Source organism: Anastrepha ludens, chromosome 4 (genome assembly GCF_028408465.1).
Source record: "Anastrepha ludens isolate Willacy chromosome 4, idAnaLude1.1, whole genome shotgun sequence".
NCBI lineage: Eukaryota > Metazoa > Arthropoda > Insecta > Diptera > Tephritidae > Anastrepha > Anastrepha ludens.
The window spans coordinates 86,593,118-86,611,791 of NC_071500.1; the positions used below are offsets into that span (position 1 = coordinate 86,593,118).

Genomic DNA, 18,674 nt, shown 5'->3' on the forward strand with positions numbered 1-18,674 from the left:
AAGGACGATAGCAGGAAAAACGAGGTGGGATTGCTGTAGAAACCATGATATTAGAATCCAGACGAACACCGATGACATTGTCAAATTTATAAGATCAAGAAGACGCGCATGGAACGAGCATGTTTCAAGAGCCTCCAACAACTGATTAATTAAGATTGCACCTGACGAAATTCCAGTGGAAAGGCGACGTCCTGGAAGACCACCGAAAAGATGGGCGCAAAGCTGGATATCATCTTCAATAGAAAATTAATATCAGTTATGTATTTAAATATTACATATATAATTCAGTATTATTAATATGATAAACTATAAAATTTTGTATCAAAGAAATTGTGTAAAGAAAAATAGACATGTCCTAAATAAAATAAGAAAAAGAAGAACTTCTTCTTGAGACCAGGTTTGTGCAAATATTCCGACATGACTTTACGACTAATCCTCAATTCTCCAAAAATAATATAAGTGCCCGCAGGCCAGTACGACTCCACAATTTCCATGATTTTATTGACATTTTCTTCGATTGACCTACTAGTGCCTGCTTCATCTCCAACGTCTATATTACCAGAACGAAATTATTAAAACTAGCGTTTTGCTGTTCCATTCCTTACTGCATTGGACCAATAAATACCATACTTTTTTTTAGCTTGCTGTTTTACCCTCTTACATTGGAAACGGTGGCATTTTCCCTTCTTTACCATATGGCTCATTTAAGGCCTCTAGTGTAAACCTCCCTGAATTTTTCAGTTCACCTCATTGCACATAATGGTAGACTTTCTACAACGATCGAAAGGCACACCATTTTTTAGTACTTAGTAAAATATGTATTTTCTAATAAAATATATCATTAAAATCTTTATTTTGTAAAGCCTTAAACTGCTTATTATTCTGATTAGTTGCATTCTGCAATCAGTCGTTGCTATCGCTAGACATTTGCTGTTGCAGCGTAGGCAACCGCAGTTCGAAACTTTCATTACCCAATGGTGAGTGTGTGGATGAGTTTGATGAAGAACTATTTGAAGACGTAGTCCAAGCCTGACGACGCTGGCGCCGGTTGCGACGCGCCAAACTAACCATTGAACCAACCACGGGCGCGCCCATGGAGAGTGAGTTACGACGCGTTTCAGCCGAATGAGAAACTGTGAAAAATTATTATTAAACAATTGACAAAAATATTCAATGAGCTTCGACACACCAGAAGCTGGCCTTTGCAACTGATTCGAACCGCTTCTTTCAGATGCTGCACGCTGAGGCGCTGTGGCAGGCCTCCGCGTAGCTAAAGCCACAATTGGCAATGACGACGCATTCGATTCGGCGTGTGAAGAGTCGGAGTACAACTCGCTCGAAAGCGATGAAACCTCACCATCTGTTGAAGAGTTAACATTGGCAGATTCAATGACAATTGTGGCCTGCGTGACGTTCTCCTCTCCCAAAGTTGCGCCATCCAATAGCCGCAGCGTAGGAACGCTACGTTGCATTGTGGTGCGGTAGAGTGAGAGATTGACGACAGGATTACCCAGTAACTCTAATTCCCGCAAATTCGGACACAAGCCGAGAAAAGTAAGTAAACCCAAGTCACTGATACGATTATTCTGCGCGCTCAGATGCTGCAGTAAAGGCAGTTCGGTGAGCGGATCAACGCGCTGTATCATATTGCCATCGGCGATAAGTGTGCGCACAGCTGGCAGCCCACTTGTGCCATCGAAACTATTCAGTCCACAATTACTCACATTCAAATAATTCAAATGCATCAGACCATAGCCGACATCGCGCAACGAACAAAGTACACTACCGCTCAAGTCAAGATGCTGCAGCCGTGGCAAGAAGAGTGGCAAGCGCGCCAAACTGATGGAGTAGGAGATGACGCGCAGACGCACTATTTCTACATTATGCAAATCATTGCGTCCCGTGACACGGCGCTGAAAATATGAAAAGAAAATATGTACCATAAATGAAAAAAAGGGGAAAAATATTTGCTCACAATTTGTGCTACTCACCAACAATTCATCCAATGAAGGTTCGGGCAGTTGTGGCGGCAAATTTATCGGCAACAGCTGTACCACCGGCACCACAGGCCAATGATTCTCCTCCTCTAGCGCGGCTATATCACGATCGAAATCGCTGAAGCGTGGCAGTGGGCGTACGCGTACAGGATGCGGACTAAGCACAGGCAAGCGACGTACATTGGCTGGTGTCTCAGGTGGTTGTACGCGTATCTCAACAGCGCCAGCCGGCAGTGGTTGCATCGGTTCGCCCACCGTCGGTACATCGTCAACTGCCTCGGCGGAATAGGAATTGTCGGGCGAAGATTCATCGTAACCAATAGGCGCCTCTAAATTGGGCATTTTTATGGATTAATCTGCGATAACCGGCGCGTAGCTGCATTTATGTGGCGCAGTTATTGTGAACTGAAAAAATACAATTTACACGAATTATTGATCAAACTAGCAATAACACGAAAGTTGGCAAGGACAACTGAACAAATGAAATATGGGTAGAAGAGAAATAAAAATAAAATGAATGAACTGTGGTGTTGGTAATAAATGGAGGACAGAAGAAAATTAAAAGGAAAAGCATGAAAAACAAATTTGTATATTAATTTCATGTGCTGAGATATTTTACTCGGAGTACCAGTACACAATTTTCTGAATTCAGTAGTTACTAAAAGTCTCAAAATATTCTCCTAAATAGGTATTTCATTACATGAGTGAGTTCTGTGCTCAACAATGGAATGCACGATTTTCTTATTATTTCATTCACTTAGCATTCAATTTTGCCATTCTCAACTGGCTTATAAAAAAGCGGTTATACACCGCAGGAAAAAATTATAAGACCAACTAAATTTCTTATATTTTTAATAACAGTTTAGGGCTAACAATTTAAATTAAGGATTAAGAAGAGTAAAATCTATTGAACGAAAAAAGTATAAGACCAATCTTATAACTATATATTTAAAATATGTATATATAAATTATATATACATTTTTTTGACGTGATAACGTCTTATAATTCGATTTAGCCGGCTGCACGCACGAAAAAATGTGTCGTTACCTTGCTCATTAGTGTTACCTTGCTCATTTGTCGTTACCTTGCTTATTTGTAGTTACCTTGCTCATTTGTCGTTACCTTGCTCATTGCCGTTACCTTGAATGAACTGCAAGTGAAAGTGCGGAACGAACAAAGCAAACGAACGGCAACGTTCGACATCTTGCTCTCTCCTACTTAAGTGAGCGTATATATGTATGTATATGCGCATATGTACATATATAAATTCACGTATTTGTACTTGCATATGCCTTCTTATTGATTATTATTAATTTGATTTACTTGAAGAATTTAAAATAAAACCAAGTTTGTTAATAATACCTGTTGTTTTAATGTTATTATTATTAATTTTTTTATTATATATGAAGGAAAAAGTGTATGGTAATATTTACCATATACCTTATAAGATATGTTGTATACTAATATATGTATATAAACATGCATATACATATACAATTTCGCGCAATTATCAAAAAGAACAAATCTATATGTAAAGATGCATACAAGTCATATGGACATATCAAATATACGAATCTATTCCGTATGCAAGGAAATGTAAGCTAATGTGCTTGAACTGCAAGCGAGAGCGCGGAACGAACGACAAAGAGCACAATCGGCCCCCGCGTTCGGCAACGTTCGACATCTGGCTCTGTCCTACTTGAGTGAGCATATATATGTATGTATATGCGCATATGTAGGTATATAAATTCACATACTTGTATTTGCATATGCCTTCTTCCTGTGTGCATGGTAATAACCCATTTCTCTGTTGAGAATAGGACGATGATAGAAAAAGTAGGAAATGAAAGGGAGTGTTTCGAGTGTAAAGTGTCTTGAAAAAGGCAAATCGATGATGGTGCCTCTTAGTGTTGTTGACTTATTAACGTCGGATGCACAATCGGAATTGAACATATCTTTCATGAATTTGATAAATGTTTCGTAATTTTTCACGTTTGTGTAAATGTAACTTGACCTATTCCATTGCAATTCCATTTACCTCCTTCTCTATATCCATACAAAATATCTATCAAACAAATAAAATTAAAATTTTGTTTTGAAAATTGCAACCATTCCATCAATATTTTCTTATGACGTTGTCACGTTAAACTATCGTCAGTAAACCGACTTTACAGACAACCTCTGTTTTTTTTGGTTCTTAGGCGGCCGCCGTAGCCGAATGGGTTGGAGCGTGACTATTATTCAGAATTCGCAGAGAGAACGTAGGTTCGAATCTCGGTGAAACATCAAATTTAGAAAAAGGCAGGCAAGGGCAAACCTTCGAGTGTATTTCTGCCATGAAAAAGCTCCTCATAAAAATATCTGCCGTTCGGAGTCGGCTTGAAACTGTAGGTCCCTCCATTTGTGGAACAACATCAAGACGCACACCACAAATAGGAGAAGAATCTCTGCCAAACAACCAAAAAACGTGTACGCGCCAATTATATACATATATATATACCATACCATTTACTATATTACAAAGAAGTACCTCGAAAGTCTTTTATGTCGAAGGAAATGCTCAACATCGTATGCAAAAAATATTGTCAAAAATCAACGCAATTTTTGAGCGGCCTCAAACTTACCAATGTTAAGCTAAAATTGCTATAAAACTGCGTACTTATAAGTTTTCTAAAACTTCTAATTAAAAAGTATAAATTTGTAAATAATTTATTTTTTTAATATAGCACTTTTTTGAATTTGTTAATGTGTCTTTTGGAAAATTGTGAAGTTTTCGGTAATTTTTATTTATTTGTATATAAAATCTTTGAATGAATAAATTCATACAGACTACAGGTATAATGATTACAATTAATTAATGATAATTACAAAGAAAAACAACGAGTTGAGATACTTGACTAAAATGGCATACGGTTATGTAAAATCGGCTAGGGCTAATCGAAGCTCGCATAATGGATTTATCGTATTGAATTAAAGCCGAATAAGGCCAAGGCGGACCTGTCATGACACGAGGCTCCTGGGATGCAGGCCGTGTCATTCACGCCAATTACCGTGCATCCAATTAACTTAATAACAATAATTTGTATCTGTAGTGTGGCCAATGAAGACCTAACAAACATTTTGTGTCCATCCAATTACGCCGTTTTAAAATAAAAATTTTTTGGCTACTACTTGGCTTCGAAAAATAATCTCTTCCGCAGTTGCAATGCAAAATTTCATGAACTGAGTTGTGAATTTCTCAAGTATTCACAATACATCCACAAATCAAGCCCGTCTGCTACTATTTTTTATTCACAAATGTGAAGAAACGGTTAGTCGTGAGAGATATGGGTCAATTGTTTATCGACTACACGAAGTTCAAAGTTCAAAGAGCAATCAAATTAAAGGAGGTTGGCCCTTGGAGGCAATCTCTAAAGGGACATGGTATCATTTTTGGGCAGTTAGTACCGTATTTCTCTGAACTTCGGACTGGTCTTTCTATTCTTGAGGATCGTGACAGGATAATACTTCCAAGTATGTAGGATTGGAACAAGTGGAAAATCTGTACCGAAGCTTGTATCTCTGTCTTCACTAATGGCTCCAAAATGGAATCGATAGTCGGAGCAGGGGTTTTCTCTAAATTAGCAAATTTGTCTATTTCCTCAAAATTACCGAATACTGGCAGAAGTCTTTGCGATTCTGTAGGTATGCAAAATGCTTAGGCAACATGGGGGCGAGGAAGATATTAACATTTTTTCCGATACTTAAACCGCCATCCAGGCTCTGTCGACGCCATGGTGCAGACCCAAATTAGTCAACTCCTATAAAGAGGAGTGTCTTGAGTGTGAAGGTAACGTTCCTCTGATCTGTGTTCCACACCATAGGAACATAGAGGGGAATGAACTTGCTGATGAGTTTACCAGGAAAGGGGTCGACTGAATTGGTCTCCTACATGCTCAACGGTATCCCACTGACTGCTTTTAAAGGGAGATTTCATCACTTATTTCTCAGGAAAGCACACAAAAGATGAAGCTCCATATCTTCATGTGCTCCCTTCCCTTTAGTTCTAGTTCAATAGAAGAAGGGCGCAAAACGTACTGCGGGCTCCATGCTATTCAATTTCCAAGCTCGTAGCTCTGTTTACCGATCATGGGACAATCGGCATATACGCGGAAAAGCTAGGTTTACCATTTAACCCCCTACACGGAAGCTATGAGGTCCTTTCAGAGAAGAAGTCTGTTGAGCACTTTCTCTGTAAATGCTCGGATTTGTCAACTAGACGATTAAGTTTACTGGGTGTTCCTATCTCCGAAAGCCTCGGGCAGTCCGCCAACCTTAATCCCATCAATCTTCTTCATAATATCAATAGCTCTGGTTGGCTGGAAGTCCCATAATGATATCTAAACGGAGCTTTAGTGCTACTTGAGGGTGGTAGACTGGTAGTTCAGCCATTTAGCAACCTTCACTTATTTTATTATTTTGCACATCTTGAGTAATCCTAGGCTTGGATTGAAGGCCATCGTAGAATGGATATATATATATATATATATATATGAGGTCCTATAACTCCTAGTTGGAGCATAGGGCTTCAACAACTCCGCTTCGCCTTCGCACACGGTTTTGTGCAAGGGCTCTCAGTTCGTTCCAGGCCTTATGTACGGACCTCATTTCCGCCTCCGTTGAGCGGCGCCAGGTGGTTCGTGGTCTGCCTGCACTCGTCCTGTCTGATCGGAGGGGTTCCATCACAGCGCCTGTTGGGCGATGTTGTCGTCACTCTTCCTCAGGGTGTAGCCGATCCATTGCCATTTGTTCTGCGGATTTCAGTCGTCACATCGGATTGATTAACCTTCCTCCGTAAATCGGTGTTAAATATAGTTCGAGGCCAGAAATTTCGCATTATGCGGTGCAAGCAGCGGTTGATGAACGTTTGGAGACGCCTTGTGAGTGTAGAATGGAAAGCGGTCGAAAAATCGAAAAAATGTTTTTGATTTTTATTTTATCTGTTGTTTTATGAATCGTTTTTTTATAATACATATATTTGTAAGGATTCATTTCTCCACCCTCGATTTTCGCTACTAAGTTTACCCACTCTCGCTTCGGGTAGGTTTGCTTCAATCCCACAAAAATGACCCCGAAACCGCTATATATTATTTTATTGCATATATCTAATGCGCACTAGAGTTCCTGCTCTCAACCCCCGTCCTCAATTTCTTTTCCGTTTTGGTGACTTCTAGAACAATTTTTTCATAAAACATTAACAATCACACATTTGTATTCGAAAGTATTTGGGTATCTGTATGTCAGGCGCTATGTTGTTGTTGACACATTTGCACAACTTTTACAACAGCCATTTAACTGCCTTTAGGCACTCAAGTATTCAGGCTTTTTATGACATGCTGAGTGTTCTTTTTTCCTTACAATAAATGCGGGCTTTAGCTGCATTTGCCTTTAGGGCGCAAAGACTGCTTGACTGACGTCAGCGTTGTTTGTGTGTGTGTGTGTGTGTATGTGTGTGTGTGTAAGTGCGCGCTCTTCAATACACTGGTATGTAATTGTATTGTTTGCTTGTGTGACGTCACAACAAATGCGTGTGACCGAAGAGCGGTGTTAAGTATTTAGTTGGCACAACGCTTGGTTGGCTCATTGGCAAAGACTAGCTGGCTGGCTGGCTTAAGAGATGGATAGTAGGAATTGCGAATTGCGTGACACAGCCACCGGGCAGCCGGCTGCGGCCAAGTGCAATAAATCTGTGGCGAAATTGGACGGCATCCAGTTTGTGTTGATGACATCAATAGAATATAAAAATTTAACTTTGGGTAGTTGGTGTTTGCTTCTATCACTGCGTGACTTCATAAACATAGAGTTTTATGAGTTTCAGTGAAATATCGCTAAGCATAAATAACAAGTAGTAAAGAAGAAGGTATTTGTATGTGTGTAAGTTCATGAGTATTCACCAAGTATCTAACGCTCGCTTTGACCTTTTTAAAAGTTTATATTTATTTGTTTTTTTTGTTTCTTAGTGGGCGTCGCTGACATCTCCAAAGCCTGTCTAATTCCCTAAGCAAACTTTTCAGATTGTCTCCTTGTATTTTGTTTTTTTTGGCCCCCAAAAAAGCGTTGTCGTGTTGGCGTTGTTGACCTTTTGAAATGTCTCGAAAGCAATTAAATGCAGACTCGAGACTTTTTTGGTGCACAACGAAGCTGCTGCGCTACAGCCCAAACACCCGCACAGAAACCTGTGCCACCAACTCGCTGACAGTACTCCGCTAGCAGCGGTGGCGATGGCGGGTATACGCTAACACAGTTACAAATATTCGCTTATAAAATGCTGCATCAACCCACGTCTCTGCCAACCGCCACCTGCCAACTGCCATCATCACCACCAGCATCAGCATCAGTGTTGCTATTGTTGTGGCGCTACTCGGACTACTAGTGTCAGCGGCTGCATCATCGTTTGGCTGCTGAATCACCCATTCCATGCAGCATGCAGCTCAAACACTTTTTATCTTTTCTTTGCTTCAAGAAGGGGAAGTATCACAGTATTGGCATTGGTAGTGGTAGTGGCAGCTAAAGCTGCTGCGCCTGCCATGTCATTGCTATTGCTAAACTTTCTGCTGCCGGCTTTTCGCTGTTGTTGCAGATGCTGCCTGCTTCCCTGCTCCCCTGTCTGCCCTTCTGTTGTTGCTTGTGTTATTGCCAGAATGGTTGGTTATGCGCGTATACCTATTTGCAGTCATGTTGTTTTTCTTTGTCGGGGATTTGTTGATTTATTATATCCTGAGCTTTTCCGATTGACGTCATCGTGCAAAAATGTGCGCTACATGCGCGTTGGTAGTGTGCTGGCGTCTTTCCTATTGCTTGTTGTAAGTAAAAGCATAAAAAATAGTGGCAGCAGCAAAAAACAGCGCATGCGCTTCGACCAAATATTTCTTAAAGAAGCTTTGAGCGGCAGAGAAAAAGCTGGGCAATGGAAGAGACAATCAATTCTGAAAGAAAGAGTAAGTAAGCGCGTTAAGTAAGTTTGTAGCTCTTGTTCTTGGCGCGCTCGCTCCACATTCTTCATTAAGTAAGGAGGACGTCATAAATTCATGTGTGTGTACGGTGACGACAGAAGGTGGCAGAAATTTTTGGAAATAGTTACACACATACAAACATACACATACATACATACACATACCCAACACTTATGCATGGATAATACTCCAGATATACTTATACTCGTACACAATGAGAAAAAACTTGGATTTAAATGATGAATTAAGGAAAAGTTTAAAACCTGTAAAAGGTGTCGTCAAATTTTGCACGCTGATCACGGCTCTAACTATTGCCTACTTCTTCTTCCTCTTGATCGGCGCTATAACGGTTTACACGATTTTGTCCGAGTTTAACAAAGCACTCCAGTCGTGCTAACCCGCACCAGTTGGACATACCAAGTGAAGCTAAGTCTCTCTCCACCTGATCCTTCCAACGCAGAGGAGGCCTTCCTCTTCCTCTGCTTCAACCAGCTGGTACTGCATCGAATACTTTCACAGCCGGAGCGTTTGTATCCATTCGGACGACATGATTCAGCCAACGTAGTCGCTGGATCTTTATTCGCTGCGCTATGCCTATGTCGCCGTAAAGCTCATATAGCTCATTGTTTCATCGCTAACGATACTCGCCGTTGTTAACGTGCTAAAGTTCAAAAATCTTACGCAGAATCTTTCTCTCAAACACTCCAAGGATCGTCTAATCGGATGTTGCCATCGTCCAAGCTTCTGCGCCATACCTTAGGGCGGGCATGATGTGATCCTTGTAGAATGTTAGTTACGTTCGTCGAGGGAGGACTTTACTACTCAATTGCTAAAATTGTGCAAAGTGGCACTTCTTGGCAAGAGATATTCTTTGTTGGATTTCAAGGCTGAGTTTGTTATCGGTGTTAGTGCTGGTTCATAGATAATCAGAGACTTTTACAACCACTCACTTCATTTAAATAAAAAAAAAAATTAATATGCATTTGTTAAAGGAGTTATAAGATAAGACAAAATCTCCCAGAGATGCTTGGTGAATTACGTAAAGAAATTGTGCGCAAAATTTCATAGTCATTCATGGATACCTAACGAAGGATGTCCGGAAGAATACCCACAAAAGTCGAGCGCTGCGGCTTTGCAGCTTTTAAAGTTTATTCTATCCCCTTTGATTTACCTCTTACTTCGATCTCGTGCACTTACCCAGCGCTCGCTGAGTTGACGCGAATCTAATCCCAAGGCGACGACCGTAGCCAAAATGGTAGAAAAAGTTTTTCTAATAGCAATCGGGCCTCGGTAAGCAATGGCGAGCCTCCGATTGTATTTCTGCCATGAAAAAGCTCCACACTAAACATAGGAGGAGGAACTCGGCCAAACACTCAAAAGCGGTGTAAGCGCCAATTATACTTGTATATATATAATCCTCTCATTACGCGGGGAAACCACCTCGAAGGTCACCTGTCTAGCTGGTTCATACATCCTGCAGTTTCCTGTAATGTGCCTATGACTAAGAACCCAAATGCGCCTAATATCGAAATATTCGGATACGGTCGGGAGATGCAGGCGTTCCCCGACTAATTTCGAGCGCATCAATATCGAGCCCAAGGCGCTAATTGTCGCTAGACTGTGGGAGTAAATGTTTACTTGTATGAAAGTTAATCAACTGGTTCTTTGATGGCGACTACCTCTGTTTGGAAGACACTGCGGTGTTTCAGTTGTCTGCCTTGGTGCTTGATGGGGGGCTTCTCGAGGAATACTCCCCCACCAACTTATCTGTCTAGCTTTGAACCATCTGTCAATAGGTCTAATATGCACTGAAGTCAGCCTTTCAAGCCTTCCTTGAAGGAAAGTGAATGAAAAGTTCCCGCTCTGACCCAGCAAGAGTGTGTATCCATGTCATCGTCACCATGGGGATTAACACAAAGTTTATAAGGAAAAAGAAGTGTCTACAGCTTAGGTCGAGTTTCTGGGCTGAATACCTCGGTCAGAGCATGTGCGGCAACAGTTTTGCCTGTGATACCGCAGGTACCACATTCAGCATTGCATTAAGAAGTGAACGTCAGAAGAGCACTACTGATTTCATTAAGTGCAGATCTTTCGTATCTCTTCAGCTTCTTAATTGATGCCGTGCTCTCCAGTGGATGTCACCAGACGGGGACGCCATACAGCAAAACTGGCTTTATAATTACGCTATAGAAATAGAATATACTATGAGTCTAGGCGATGGACCCAAGCTGCAGCTGATGGCCCTTCTGCTTCCATATAAGACGACTGCCGCCTTCTTAAACCTCTCTTCAATGTTGGTTGTTGTTGTTGTTGTAGCAGCATAAACATTCCCCATATTTACGTGCGGGGAATGCTACTGGAGTGACAGTCCTTGGCCGGATATAAATCCGAGTCGTTTCGGTAACGCAGAACCGACTGTCGTGGAAACGTCTCCTATGTTGGCCTTCAGCGTTGGCTTTCTGTGAAGAATTAGCCGTAGGTACTTTACCCTATCAGAAAGTATAATACAAATGGACAGGCCACAATTTGCAGTAATTTGCCAAAAAAAAAAAAAATTTATAAAGTATTAAAAAATATCTCCAAATTTTGCTCAGTGTCAAATTGTAAAGAGTCCTGCAGAGTAGATGGGAAAGGCTTCGTTGTTTGCGCTAAAAATAGACACTAACTTAGCTATAAATATACCTATACTATATATACAAATACTGTAGGCATACATACATACACATAACAATATTTGGGTGCGATATTGGGTAATTACTGAAAATGCACCCACACAAATATGAGATGAATACAGAGGAATGGTGCTTGAAATATAGGCGAGTAATATGAATATTCAAGGAAGGGAGAGCAGAAAATCAAAGTTGCAAAGGAGTAGGAAAATACTTAGCATGCGAAATATATGTACATATGTAGGTATAAGTACAAAAACAAATATGTGGGTGCAAAGAGGAGAGATGATAGTAGTGAAAGGCGTTTTCAAAGAAAGTAAATTGTGGGAATACACGGGCAAGTGATGGTGGGAAGCGAACGTAGTAGGAAGTAGACAAATGGGGGAAATGAAACAAGCGAAAGATTAAAAAAAATATAAAAATTACTTTTTATAATTTTTTTTGTTTTTGCAAATTGTATTTACAATAGTGAAAATAAAGTTCAACCAACGAAAAGAAGTCGCTGTTGCAAGCATACATGGGTATATACATTTATGAAATTATTTCCACCCCAAACATGCGCCAAGTATGGCTTTCCCGCATACGCACATATGTACATACAAATCTACCCACAAAAACAAAGTTACTTATGTGGCTTTTTGGTGGTGAGATGTTTTTTGGCAGCCACAAGCACTGCTGACGTCATTATAAAGCATAGACTACAACAAAGGCGTTTGCATGCGAACGAAGTAAGAGAAAGTGGCCTGACAGAGTAACGAACCAACCAGACTGTCAACGGTAGCAGACTTAGCACAAGGAAAGCATGAAAGCATACTGTGGCAGGGAAAGCATTTAAGCAGCAGCCATTTTGGGCACAAGCAGTGCTTAGACAAGTCAGTCGCTTAGTAGCCGTGAACGCGTTCGCTCGCGTCGCGAAAAAACGAACCACTTGTATTGTGAAGCGTTGAAGAAGTGTTCAAGAGTTAAATGAAGTGAAATGAGCTTTGTTGTGGCAAAGTAAGTAAGATATAAATAACAAATAGAAAAATTTACGAAAAAGCAGATAACCAAGAACAAAACAAAATTAAAAATAGCTAAAGCAAAAAAGTAATCTAAAGAAATGCGCTAAATATTTTAAAATATTTGAAAAACTATTAACTGAACTTCAAAAACGTCCAACTAGGATATAAAGGAAATGCGCGTACACACAGCAGCACAAACGCATTTACATAGACTGTTAAGAGGCAAATGTAAGGCGTTTGAATGTTTGAAATACTGAATATTTTGCTTACCCAGAAATGCTATTTAGGTCAAAACGAACTGGACCAAGCAACACGAGACCAGCGAAGAGCTGAAAAATAAGTACGCGCGTGTGGAATAACAAACGGAGGTAAACACGATATACGTAGCAGAAATAACGAGCGGAAAGTAAAAGACGTGAAGTCGTACACTTAAGCAAACAAAAAAAAAATGAAAACAACAAATTAATAAAAAATAAAAATACACATATTGATTGAGTGATAAAAGCGCGAAATGACAGTTAAATCAAATATCACAACTCAATTAAACATAAAATCAATAAGCAGTGGCACGCGCGTGGCAGACTAGTGGGAAAAACGAAGAAGAAGAAGCAGCAGCAGCAGCAGCACTAGCGTAGCACTGACAGGCAGCACAGGTGAAAGAGGGACTTCAAAAGCCTAGCGAATGAATTCGATTTTTTTTGTGGGTCAATGAAAAGTGAAGGTTTCACGCATAGAAAGACGTGAAACTAAGGAAATAACAACAATGCTGTGGCAGCACATAATAATCATAGTATTGGAAAATTATTATGCAAATCACAGCAACAAAAGCAAAGAACGAAATTCATTGGTTTGAGTTTTCATCAAACGCTGAGTATCCTGATACGATAAGAAAACAAGCAAAACATAGCGAAATTATAAGAAAAACAATAAAGAAATAAGTATTGAAAAGACCCAAAGACGAAAGGTACATTTTTAGATACAAAAGTAAATAAGAAAATATGCAAGACATAACAAAAATTTAAGGAAAATTTTCAAATACAAAAACAAATAAGTATCGCCATAAGGCGCATTTGGTGGGTGTAGAAACTTGAAGGCCGCAATTACTTGGAGAAACTAAGGAAAAAGTCCAAGAAGAAACCAAAAACCAAAACGAAATATATACAACAAAAATTCTAAACACAACAACAATAATTCCAACCAACAACTCAACTAGTAAAGCGTACCGCAAGTAGCGAGCATAGTTTATAAAACATTGCAAAGTAGTTAAGTAGCAGCAGTTGTTTACTTCACGCATAACAGCAAATAATTTTGTTAACCGTAAAGAAAAAAGCGCAAGAATGCGAGCACCAAAAACAACAATTTCTATCCCATTAACCAATAACAAATAACCAGCAGCAGCAGCAGCAGTAACACAAGCGCTAACCCATTTCCGCGTAGGTTGTTGCAAGAGAGCTTGAAAATGGAAGCCACCCCGAAGGTGCATCGTCATCGTCACCGACGTTCGGATTCGCGTCATCAACGGCACGAGCGTCAGAACAATAATAGCAGTAACAGCAACAGCAACGGCAACAGTAATAGCAATGGCCAGCAGCTTAGGCGGAGCAATGATATTATAACAACAACAGCGACAACCACAACAGTAACAACGACGCCAACACTAGCAGCGGATGCGGCAGCGACAACTCCACACGCGCAATTGAATCAGCTGCAACAGACGCGAACACAACAGCAAACAACGCATTCAAACGCAATTGAATCACCAGTGCGTGAGCGTCGTAGTCAGGCGCGGACAGCCAGAGCTCAGACTAGTGCACTGGGAATCGCCGGGAGCACCGCCACCGCCACGGCCGTTACCACTGTAGCTGCTCCACAAGCATCAACAACAATTGAAATTCCCACAGCACTTACACATCTTGCGGATGAGGAGGTCGCCGAGGACGGCACACACGGCGACTCAGAAGATGTCTGCTCTATTGTGAGTGTAACTACCGTGCATGAGCGACGTAGACTTTCCACAGAAGACACACTTGATCCATTGGGCACAACCTCATTGAGTTTGTCGACCACATCTCAGCAAACGGTTTTGTTGGTAAATGGTCATTCTCCGCCACCGCAGGAGGACGACGACGACGAAGTTGCGCACCAACAGGAGCAAGTTACCAAAGAGAACACCTTCACGCCAACCATGACAGCCTGTGGTACACGCAGAGATATTGGCAGCACTGCGGTGAAGGAAGATGGTCCCACACAAATTGAGTCGCCTACAGCACCTAATCCTAATGGCGGCACTGGCGGTGGTGGTGGTGGTGGTAGCAGTCGTAACTCATCTGGCGATGCACTTAGCTTACGTGAAACGTTACAGCAGCTACCGCCTACGGTTACACACGGACATCGTCATCGACGTACACATTCGCCACAATCACCGGCGAGGCGCACTCAAGAAGTGGACGCTTCGTTTCATCGCGGCATCTTGGGTTTCATGGATCGTGAACTGAAGCACAGTTCGCCGACGCCGTCAGCGTTGAGTGTGGGCAGTGGTAGTGCAGCGAGTGGAGGTGGTGGTGGTGTTAGCAGTGGCGCCGGTGGTAGCGGTACAGTGCGTAAGCTGCAGTCACTATCGGATCCGCAGGCGAGCCCCGCCCAACGTTCGGTACGTTCGCGCAGCAGTCTGGAGAAGAGTCCGCGACGCAAACGTAGCAAATCGGAATCGCGTAGGCGGCGCGAACGCAAACTAATTGCTGCTGGTGAAATGGAAGTGCGACAGGCGAACGAAACTTTGATGCGATATTTGAAGCAGTGTTCAGAAATGAATGACGCTTCGTTGTCAGGCGAGCTGGAAATCGATCAGAATTACGATGAACGACGGGTGCATCGGAAAACGAAATCGCAACGGGATAAGCGTGGGCATTTAATAAGTGAGTATTCATTCATATAGAGCGCAGGAAAGAACACAAAGAGTAGGGGAAATGTATTGTTGATTTCGAGAATGAGGAATAGTGGCAATTTGGATTGGTAGTGCTGCTAGGGGCAATGCGTTGTGGGTGTTAAATTGTGGATGCAATGCGAAAAATTCGATCTTAATGCACTTAACCTTTAATGCTTTGCATTCGTGTGGTCGCTGTCATTAAGTGTCATTTGTATAGCCTCCACAAATTTACTGCGACATTTCACGGAATGGCGTCGGTATTCACCATTCCTCGTGCAAAACAACACAAATCTATTATTAGCCTCGCTATTAGTAGCCTGCAAAGAGGTAGCGCTCACCCACTGCTACGCCTGTCACCTATACGTATACACATTTATTGGTTTCCTTACATAGATTGAGACAGCTCCTTGAAAGAAATTCAAAACAACTATGCAAGTTTGAAACGAATGGAGAAAACTTGAAGAGAGAACCAAAGTAATAGTAGAAATATGAGAATATATGGGGACTGCTCTCAGCTTAGTGCTCTTAACGCTGATTGGCGGATAAAGAGAAAAAATAGAGCCGGTTGTTAATGGACTATTTATTCTCTATCTCTCTCACTTTATATTCTGCCTGCTTTCTGACCGTCTAATGGGGTTTCCTAGGTTATCGATCGGCAGGAAAAATCTATCTTATCCAATTAGGCAAAAATGTTTTATATTTTTCTTACTTGCATACTTCGTTACTGAATTGGCCTCAGAGGTCTTGGATCTGGTCATCAGCATCGCCCTGACTGTAGTCAAAGGGGAATTGCACAAGTTATTTCTCAGGAAAGCACAGACCAGATGCAGCTCCATTTCTTTGTGTGCTATTTCGAAAATCCTAAGACCCCAGTACTATATACGCAGGACGCAGATAGTGCTGGGGACTCCACGTCATACAATTTTCAAACTCGTAGCTATGTTTACCGGTCATTGGACGATTGGCACACACGCAGGAAAGCTAAGTTTTCTATTTAATCTCCATTGCAGAAGCTAAGAGAAGAAGACTATTGCTTCCTGTCAGAGAAGCAGACTATTGCCAGATGATTAAGGTCACTGGGTGCTCCTTTTGTAGACAGCCTAGGACATGCTCCAACCTAAATCCCATTAACTTTCTCTATTACATCAACAGCGCCGGTTGGCTGTAGATATCTTACCGTTGGAGGTATGAAAATGGTATCAAAACGGCGCTCACCGACTTATCTATACTTTGTTAGGTTTTCGGTTGGGTTGCATTTTGTTGAGTGTGGACCTAATTTTACACCGCCTTTGAACTTTGCTATGGCAGAAATGCATTCGGAAGTTTGCCATTGCTTGTTGAGGGGCGGCCGCTACTGAAAATAGCATTTTCCATAATTTGGTGTTTTGTGTACACAGTAGGCTTTGAAATCGAGACCTACCGAGTGGTATTCATGCACAAACCCATTCGGTTACGGCTATGCGTAAAAGGCGCTGAGATGATGCCACTTTGTGGCCTTTCACGAAAGTGGAAAGTAGAGAAAATGCTGAGTTGATACTACCATGAGAGGGGTTTTAATGTTCGGTTTCTTTATTTTTACCCTTAGTGTCCCTTTAAATCATTTGATCCTGAGTTGGATCCTTTGCAATTGGCCCTCTATAAACAAGTACTTCTAATCCAAGAATCTAATGTGTACCTGCCGCATATTTTTAACCCTGGTAATCAGCTTGTTTCATATAAAAGCGCTATGCAAAAAATGGTTTGCCTTCTACTGCATTATGCAGAACAATCACTCTCCAGGGCCACGAGTATTGTCCAGAGTTGCTTCTATGAGAGGATCAGTAGCTATCGCGAGCACTCTTGGCGCTTGACTCTTAAGAAGGAAGTTCAAATATTTACATGTTCTGATGCTTACTGGGTGTAGGTAGTTAAAAAAACTCCAACATGCTCTCTCTTAAAAGAACATGGGTCGATATTGCCTTGCTTAGTTCGCTTATCTGCAATAAATTATTTGTTTCTTATTTAGTTCTGAATAACTCAATAATTTTAGTTCTGAATAACTCAATAATAACTCAATAGTTCTTTCTGTTATAAATCTATGTTTTCAAACTTGAACTGAAAAGTTTCCATCAAAATTTCAAACTTTTTAATCCAAGGCGAATCTATTAAAGGTGGTGTTGGGTTGGTCAGCTGACTTGGTTTTTTTTCGCCGTGTCCATGTGGCTGTCAACCCAGAATGAAACAAGGCGGATTCATTCTTTGCTTTATACTGCGTCAATACTTTGCTTTGACAATCAAATGCGCAAAATATTGTTGTTGGTCTAGTGCCACCACCTTTAATGAATGCGCTTTGTTTTTAATCAGAATATTTAGAAATGCAGGCCTACTAAATTTTGGTGTAGTAAAGTGCAAGTTTGAAGTGGCTTAAAAATGTCGGTGATTTTTGACATTTTGTTTGCCCACGGTGTGGGTTTTCTTCCACATAAAAAAATATCGAACATTTGTTACATGGAGACCACGAGAAAAACAAAAAAAAAACTCAATTTGCGCTAAAGCTGCAAGCTGGAGCCCCAATGACACGCACTGTATCTGCATATGTGGGATTTTCAAAATCAGAAAAAAATTCGAGTTATATCTTTTTTTTTATATTTTTAAATTATTTAAGTGAATCAAGGTTAGGTTAGGTAGGTTGGGTGGCTGTCATCCACCATATTTAGTCCTGAATAGTCCCATTGTAATACCACTGCCCTTAACATTCCTGGGTCTTCTCTGAGCCAACCTGTGGATTTAATGAATTTTGTTAATTTCGACAATCCTATTTGAGATACCTCTTCAATGAAAAAGCGTGGAAAGCTTGCATGTTGATAGAAGGTGTGAAATGAAAATTTCATCTAAATCGAGCGATTCATTCGAAAGACTTTCGTAGTTTTCGAAACTAGGAAATTTTTTTTTCATATTGTATTAAATAAGTACCATAATCCCTATAGCTTTTCTGGCTGCAGGGGGGATTACTCTGCGAGCAGCTCCACACCAAGCTCAAATTTAGTCTTCCGGGTCACTGCAGTGTTTTCCAAGCGGAGGTTACCGCAATTAAGGAAACAGTGGGTTG

General features: G+C 41.0%; 2 protein-coding genes across 4 annotated transcripts in view; one reads left to right on the forward strand and one right to left on the reverse strand.

Moving 5' to 3' along the window:
- Positions 1-841: 841 nt before the first annotated feature.
- Positions 842-13,022, reverse strand: LOC128860073 (dynein axonemal assembly factor 1 homolog). Its single transcript, XM_054097319.1, has 4 exons — positions 12,931-13,022; positions 1,992-2,402; positions 1,190-1,913; positions 842-1,133 (listed from the first exon to the last, which is right to left on the reverse strand). The coding sequence occupies exons 2-4, from the start codon at positions 2,337-2,339 to the stop codon at positions 904-906; spliced, it is 1,302 nt and encodes a 433-aa protein (XP_053953294.1). The 5' UTR covers positions 2,340-2,402; positions 12,931-13,022; the 3' UTR covers positions 842-903.
- Positions 12,477-18,674, forward strand: part of LOC128860072 (uncharacterized) — a 35,031-nt gene continuing 28,833 nt past the window's right edge. The window contains exons 1-3 of one of the 3 annotated variants that reach the window (XM_054097316.1): positions 12,477-12,655; positions 12,822-12,888; positions 12,948-15,575. In XM_054097316.1, coding sequence (XP_053953291.1) covers positions 14,120-15,575 — 1,456 coding nt within the window. In that variant the 5' untranslated portion in view covers positions 12,477-12,655; positions 12,822-12,888; positions 12,948-14,119. Of the gene's footprint in view, positions 15,576-18,674 lie in introns of all 3 variants that reach the window. The other 2 variants (XM_054097318.1, XM_054097315.1) reach the window with 2 other exon arrangements.

Excerpts from the sequence above, each read along its gene's own strand:
- LOC128860073 (XM_054097319.1), bottom strand. The coding sequence starts at position 2,339 with ATGCCCAATTTAGAGGCGCCTATTGGTTACGATGAATCTTCGCCCGAC. Across the intron at positions 1,914-1,991 it reads CTTCATTGGATGAATTGTTG|CGCCGTGTCACGGGACGCAA; the intron begins GTGAGTAGCACA and ends TCATATTTTCAG. Across the intron at positions 1,134-1,189 it reads GTTGCAAAGGCCAGCTTCTG|TTTCTCATTCGGCTGAAACG; the intron begins GTGTGTCGAAGC and ends AATTTTTCACAG.